This window comes from Mesoplodon bidens (assembly GCF_964165515.1).
Source record: "Mesoplodon bidens genome assembly, chromosome: 8".
Lineage (NCBI taxonomy): Eukaryota > Metazoa > Chordata > Mammalia > Artiodactyla > Ziphiidae > Mesoplodon > Mesoplodon bidens.
In genome coordinates this window covers 78,855,644-78,863,426 of record NC_138165.1, presented here as the reverse complement: position 1 = coordinate 78,863,426, position 7,783 = coordinate 78,855,644, and the positions used below count along the sequence as shown (strand labels likewise).

General features: G+C 42.6%; 1 protein-coding gene across 3 annotated transcripts in view; it reads right to left on the bottom strand.

Moving 5' to 3' along the window:
• NIF3L1 (NGG1 interacting factor 3 like 1) overlaps positions 1-7,734 on the bottom strand; it is a 14,294-nt gene extending 6,560 nt beyond the window's left edge. For 2 of the 3 annotated variants that reach the window (XM_081242440.1, XM_081242442.1), the window contains exons 1-4: positions 6,974-7,693; positions 4,862-5,322; positions 3,617-3,779; positions 703-829 (exon numbers count right to left, since the gene is read on the bottom strand). In XM_081242440.1, the coding sequence (XP_081098566.1) occupies positions 703-829; positions 3,617-3,779; positions 4,862-5,297 (726 nt within the window). In that variant the 5' untranslated portion in view covers positions 5,298-5,322; positions 6,974-7,693. The other variant, XM_081242441.1, reaches the window with a different exon arrangement.
• Positions 7,735-7,783: the final 49 nt, after the last annotated feature.

The following is a 7,783-nucleotide window of genomic DNA, read 5'->3' as shown; positions in this document are numbered from 1 at the left end:
GTTCTTTAAAATTTTTTATCTTTTACCTTAAGAAAGCATTCTGAGACAGGAAGTAAAGACATAGGAATCATCATACAAATGGCTGTCAAGTTAAAAGAATGAATAAAAACGGTCCAGGCATAGGGTATTAGATAAGAGACTGAACTTGTAACTGAGTCTCTAATCCTGAAGGAGTGCCACTATGGTCTAAATGTTTCTGTCCCCCTCAAATTCATAGGTTGAAATCCTAACCTACGGATTAGGAGGTGTAGCCTTTGGGAGGTACTTAAGTCATAAGGCTGGAACCCACACAAATGGGATTAGTGCTTTAGAAAGAGGCTCCAGAGAGATCCTTAGTCCCCTCTACCATGTGAGGACACAGAGGGAAGGCGCCATCTTTGAACCACAAAGTGAACTCCCACCAGACACCACTCCGAATCTACCAGTGCCATGATCTTGGACTTTCCAGCCTCCAAAACTGTGAGAAATAACTTTCTGTTGTTTATAAGCTATCCAGTCTGTGGCACTCTGTTATAGCAGTCCAAACATGTTATAGTAGCCCGAACGGACTAAGATAAGTTCCAACATTTTCTTATTCCTGAAACGTCTCCCGTTTTAAATATACTTTCCAGGGCATGACATGCCTTCAATCACCACTTTGTATCTAATAATTTACATATGAATTTGTCAAACAGAAATGCACAGTAACATATTTTTTATTACCTTCTCCAGTGACAGAATTTCAGTCTTCTGATAATATTGTTTGTTCTGGGAAAGAAAAGCCACCACCTGCATCAAAGCTTGCTGAGTACAATTCAGACTGAGCCGTGTTTGTTCTTCATCATCAGTCCTAGAAAAAAAGTCACTTCCTGGTTTAGGATAAATATAAACAATGTATTTAAAAGAATCCACAGTTTATAACCTCCTATAATAGGAGATTAGATTTATATGGAATTTAGGATTTAATTCCAAGCGAAACTATTTTCTAGAATAGTGTTTCTAAAACTTTCACACGCATCAAAATCATCTCATGGCCTTATTAAAACAGACTGCTGGGCCCTACCCCCAGAGTTTCTAATTCAGTAGGCCTGAGTGGGGGCTAAGAATTTATCTTTCTAACAAGTTCCAGGTGATGCTTATGTTGCTGGTCCAGGGACCTCACTTTGAAACACCTGTTCTATAACAGTTTAGTCCTGGTTGTGCATGAGAAATCTCCTGTTGGCTTCTTAAAATAACAGCTGTTGGACCCTTCTATAGATCCAGTGAAACAGAACATCTATGAATGGGGCTGGGGCAAACTGAATTTTTTAAAGCCCTAGAAAAGTTAATTTTCAAACATCATTGAATACAAGAATCTCCTGGACAGATCCTCAGGCAAACCCCATTCTAATTATACAGATCTAGGATAAAGCCCCAAATCTGCATTTTTCGTAAGCACCCGTTAGCAATGATTCAGAGGTCCCTGAATCACCCTTTAAAAAGCAATGCCCTTAAAAAAAAAAATAAAATAAAAAAAGGAATGCCCTTGGGAATTCCCTGGTGGTTCTGTGGTTAGGACTCAGTGCTTTCACTGCTGGGGTCCGGGTTCAATCCCTTCAATCCCTGGATCCCTGGTTGGGAACTAAGATCCTGCAAGCCGTGGGGCACAGCCCCCCCACCAAAAAAAACCATGCCCCAGAGCCTCTCCAAAAAAACTAGCATCAAGAAAGTTTTGTATTTAACCATAAACTCTAAATATAATTATAGAATTCTAGAACTAAGACACCTTAAAAGATAATGTGGAAGTGTAATTTCAACACTGGAACCATCTGCAGAGATTTGAAAAGAAAAAGCAAAAACAATGTCTGGCCCCCAATCTAATGGTAAATCCCAGATATTACCTGTAATATGGAGAAACTGGAACCAAACAAATGTGCATCAGTGTTTTAAAAACTCCTCAGTTAGGAAGAGGAATACTTCAAGAAATTACAGTACATTCATAATAAACACTGCATAGCAATTAAAAAGAGAGACATAGGGCTTCCCTGGTGGCGCAGTGGTTGAGAGTCCGCCTGCCGGTGCAGGGGACACGGGTTCGTGCCCCGGTCTGGGAGGATCCCACATGCCGCGGAGCAGCTGGGCCCGTGAGCCATGGCCACTGAGCCTGCGCGTCCGGAGCCTGTGCTCCGCAACGGGAGAGGCCGCAGCGGTGAGAGGCCCACGTACCGAAAAAAAAAAAAAAAAAAAAAAGAGAGAGAGACATACATGGAAAGATTTCTAGGACATCTTAAGTTAAAAAGGCAAATACAGCATACCATTTAATTAAGAAAGCAATGAATAAGACAAAACTACACATTTCTTTGTGTCCCTATACATGTTTGGAAAGATACCCACTTCTCTGAAAACAAAGGAAAAGACAACTTGAGTTGAAGATACTGGGATTGAGTAGAGGGGACAAGGAGAACTTTTGTATTGCTTAAATTTTTCATGCTTTATTTGTATAATTTTAATTTCAGTATTTACACAGTATTTCAGTATGGTAAAAGACACCATGACTGGAACCTATGCAAAATCTTATAAACAATTTTTCTTAAGATTCTTGGAATTCCCCAATATTATTAGAGGACATTTACTACGATTTTACTATAATGTATCTACACTTAAAAACCACTCATCAAAGAGTCACTTTTTGGTGTAGCCTGATATAGATTTCCATTTTAGCTTTGTGCAGTGGCAGTATCGTAGCCAATGGGGTTTACCCAAGGTGCGATTATTGCAATAGATTTCCATTTTATAAAAAAGTCATTGTACCTATCTTTTTTTTTTTAACAATTATTAAGTCCTAGCTTTGTATAACTTGTCTTTTACGATGCTTTAGTAGGTATTAGGGTAAATCAGCCCCCCAAAAAACTCTAATGAAGCAACATTTTTTAAAAATTAATTAATTAATTAATTTTCTGCTGCATTGGGTCTTTGTTGCTGTGCAGCAACCAGGGGCTACTCTTCGTTATGGTATGCAGGCTTCTCATTGCAGTGGCTTCTCTTGCTGCGGAGCATGGGCTCTAGGTGCGTGGGCTTCAGTAGTTGTGGCATGCAGGCTTAGTTGCTCCACGGCACGTGGGATCTTCCCGGACCAGGGTTCGAACCCGTGTCCCCTGCATTGGCAGGTGGATTCTTAACCCCTGCGCCACCAGGGACGTCTGTGAAGCAACATTTTGGTATCTCAGCCCTAATTAAATAAATGATTGACCTTCCAAGAGGCACTTTAATGTATTTTTCTTTTCAAGTGTTTGGGAATCATCATTTGCTGGGAACTGATAAAAGTAAACCTATGTTATCAGCATATAATTAGGGTATATCTGCATACCCTAAGGTAAAAATAACTTTCAATATTGCCAGGAGGATTAGAAATACTGTAGGATGTGTGATATAGTCCCTCCCACATAGAAAATACTCAATAAGTGTTACTTATCATTTTTATTGCTTTGAAAAGATCCCATGGTTCTCCTTAGGGACCCGCAGGCAAATGAGAAGTATGCTGCTTTGTAAACCCACCCTAGGAAAGTGATTTGCTACAAACTTAAATAACAGAGTAATAGAATTTGTAAGAAAGATTCTTACAAATTAATATACACTAAAAGAGGAAAAGATATTGTACCTAGCAGAAAAATAAGTGACAGATACACCTGCAATTCCTTTCACTGCAGAAATGACTTTGTCCAGGTCTTGGGTGTGGGTAACATTGAATTCTACTCTGTGTGTTCCCTCCGTGGGGTAGTCAGGAGCTCTGGAAGCATGGATGGGCCTGGAGGTGCAAACTCCTAGAAAGAAAAAATTGTCAGAAATTGGAGTTTTTGTGGGTTTATTTAAAAATTAGAAAGATAAACCACTATGGGCAAAACTTCTAAGAAATGAGCATTTTTGAAAAGATTCATTCTCAGATGCTTACATAATATACACACACGTACATATCCCTTATATATACATCCAACAATCCCCATTAATTTAGGGATTTAGTACAGACATACATAATCAAATTTATTTTCAGATTTTCCAGAAGACTCGTAAATATCACAAAAAGTTGGACAAGACTGACTCATGAATTTTTATATAACATATAGAATTGTGACCACTTACTAAATTTACTCACGTGAACTATGATTCAAGTCGCAAATGCCCATAATTTACTTGACCACATTAATCCAGATTATATCATCACAGAACCTTCGGCCCAAAATGAGTTAACTAAAAAGACTTACTAAAAGCTAAAACACATATGCTGACTTCCCTCATTGTGCTGGGCATAAGGACTAATTCAATAAAACTCTATTTGGGCTTCCCTGGTGGCACAATGGTTGAGAGTCCGCCTGCCGATGCAGGGGACACGGGTTCGTGCCCCGGTCCGGGAAGATCCCACATGCCGTGGAGTGGCTGGGCCCGTGAGCCATGGCCGCTGAGCCTGCACGTCCTGAGCCTGTGCTCCGCAACGGGAGAGGCCACAATAGTGAGAGGCCAGCGTACTGCAAAAATAAATAAAAATAAAAATAAAACTCTATTTGATTGACATATGAAGTATATTTTGGAGAGGATTCAGCTTTCAGTTCAGTTTAACAAGCATTTCTGGAGTGCCTGAGTGCCAGGCACTGTGCCACACGAGTAAGGAATCACAAAGCTCCATCAAAAATGAAGACTTCCTATGCTGTCCTTATTCACTAAGGATAAAAATTTCATTTTCCAAATGCAACTTAATTGCCAGATTTCAGCAAGATTATTTTAAAATATACAAAAATAGAATAATGGTCCCCATACCTAAAGCGGTTAAAAGACTACTGGAAAGACATTCTAAAATTTCAAAGCACTGGTAGGGAAACTACTGAATATGAAAGAACAAGAGGCTTCTCACCAAGCCCTTTAGCCAGCCAGTTGTTGACTCCCTGGGGAGCAGCATCATAGGCCGTGTGAGGAGAGTAGATGCCGACCCTGTTCTCCAGCGCCTGGATCACCAGGCGCTCTTTCCAGGTTTTCCAGGTGATGCGCTTCATAGGTCGGAAAATGGGTGGATGGTAGGAGAGAATGAGATCTGCCTTCTTCTGCAGCGCCTCGCCCATCACTTCTTCTGTCAAATCATTAGTTAGGAAGAGCGTGTTTACAGTGTGTGGTGGGCTTGGTTCCACCAGTAATCCAACATTGTCCCAACTCTCAGCAAAGGAGAGGGATGCAAAGTCATTCAAGGAGGAAAGGACAGCCTTTAGATCCATGAAGGAACGGGAAGAAGTGCAGATCGGGGAATGGATTCGGAGGACTGTCGTGGGCACCAGGCGTACACGAGATGACAACATGCAGAAGTCAGGTAAAACTGAGTATCTGAAGTCAAAACACGGAAAACGGACCTTTGAGACAGCAAAGCATATGAGCAAAAGAGCTGTAGTCCTACGTGCCTGGCTTCAAATACTGGCTCTGCCACTTACCGGCACACGGTACCATAGGTAAGTCATTTAACCTCTCTGAGCTTGTTTTCTCATCTACAAAAGGGAGACACTATAACTTACCTCACGGGCCGTCTGGAGGAGTAAATGGATTAATATGTTTAAGTCACCTTGCACAAACCTGCTGCACAACACACAATTATGTTCCTTCCCTCCTCCCTGCCCCCTCCCACACACCCTTGTTCTTGTTCTCCCCACCTGGGCTTCTCCATTTCTCTAAATATTATACCCTTCCTTCCAAGACCCTTTCGACTTCCTAAATAAAGCTTTTCTTGACAAACCTTCCTTTTCAGTGTCTTCCCTCTCCCTGTCCCACCTGCTTTTGCACTAGGTATCCTCATAATATTATATTCCTGTTTGTCTGTCTCCCCCAGTACGCTAAAGCTACTGGAGGATCTGTATCTCAGGATCACCAACATAGGCCGGCAGTAAATGCTTACTATACAGACTGACACAGACCCCTTCCCCCATCATAGCAGAATTTGGAGTTAGGGTGGTACATACTGACAATAAAAAGTGCTTTATCAAAAGAGTAACAGTAACATATTTTAAAAGTTAAGTGTTTTGTATGGACACCAAGGGGGGAAAGCGGCGGGGTATGGGTGGTGGTAGGATGAACTGGGAGATTGGGATTGACATGTATACACTAATATGTATAAAGTAGATAACTAATAAGAACCTGCTGTATAAAAAATAAATAAAATAAAATTCAAAAAAATATATTAGTTTCAAAAAAAAGTTAAGTGTTTTATCAGCAACCAGAACCATGGGATGCACAGGTGAGTCACTCTGTGAATGGGTAGGGTCAAGGCAGGAAAGGGCAGAAGCTGCTGCCCCTGAGCCAACAGCTACCTGCCACACAAAGGCCAGAATCAAGAGGTGGGAGAGGTGAAGATGTAAGGGCCCACACAGTCTGTAAGCCTTGTAGACATCTGTATCCAATACAAAAGATAACAGTGTCAGCTCCATTCTTAAATTTAGTATCTATGAACACTTTTGTTTTTGAAGAAAAGCATTTCAGGATATGCAAAATAATTAACAAGAAAGCATAGTCAATTGTAAATTTAATGAAATACTCATAACTCAATTTCAAAAGCAATTTTTTTTCAATATTTGTACGCAGAAATATTCAATATTGGGACTTCCCTGGTGGCACAGTGGTTAAGAATCAGCCTGCCAATGCAGGGGACACGGGTTCGAGCCCTGGTCCGGGGAAGATCCCACCTGCCGTGGAGCAACTAAGCCCGTGCGCCACAACTATTGCGCCCTCGCTCTAGAGCCCGTGAGCCGCAACTACTGAAGCCCGCATGCCTAGAGCCTGTGCTCCGCAACAAGAGAAGCCACCGCAAGGAGAAGCCTGAACACCGCAACCAAGAGTAGCCCCCGTTCGCCGAAAGTAGAGAAAGCCTGCGTGCAGCAACGAAGACCCAATGCAGCCAAAAATAAAATAAAATAATAAAAAAAGAAATATTTAATATTTAATGCAGTTATTCAATATACAGTTTGGAGTGAGGTGGAACCACTCGAACCTGGGGTCTTGGAAGATCTTCTAAGGGTCCTTATACCACTTCCACTCTCCAGATTCCACGTCCTGATACTACTCCATTCTCCAGACTCTTGTAAATCTGGCAAGCCCTAAAGTGACGCTCTAGTGGGCCACCACGCCGGTTCTGTTACCTACTGTTACATTTGAAGGAGCCCTTGTAAGTAACAAAACACTCCCCATTTCCTACGAAGCTGAGTAGCTTGAAGTCACAATTAACGAGAATGGGAGGCGGCAGAGCATGGTGGGAAGAGCACCGACTCTAAAACCAGACCGACTCCCAAAGCCACAGCTGTCTCTGAGGACTCTACCTCTGTGGTTTCCACCTCTGAAGGGTGCAAATAATAGTGCCCAGCTCACAGCGTGGTTGCAAGATTTAACCGTGAACCGGGGAACAATGCCTGGCCTAGAGTCTGCACTATTTATTATTAAGATTCATTAGCAAGACCCACTTTACAGCCTGCAAACTGCGCCCTCTTGTTTCAGTCCCACTTCAGGCCTTTTCTAGGACAATGAAGAGCGCAAGTGGCACGGCCGATAAGTCCGTGAGTTAAGTCCCCGGCCCCTCTACAGCGCTATGCTCTCCCGCGGCAAGTCGTTTTTCTGCGCCTATCTCCTCCCCTGCCACCTTTCGCTGCAGCAGGCTCGTAAACCACAGCCCACCGCCAAGGCCTCAGCTTCTCACGTTGAAATTTAACCCGCCCAAGACTCACCAGCCCCGGGAACTCGGCGAGCGCTACTTCCGGTCCTGCGCGGAACTTCCTGGCTTCGTGAGAGTGGGCGGGGCCGGGGAGCC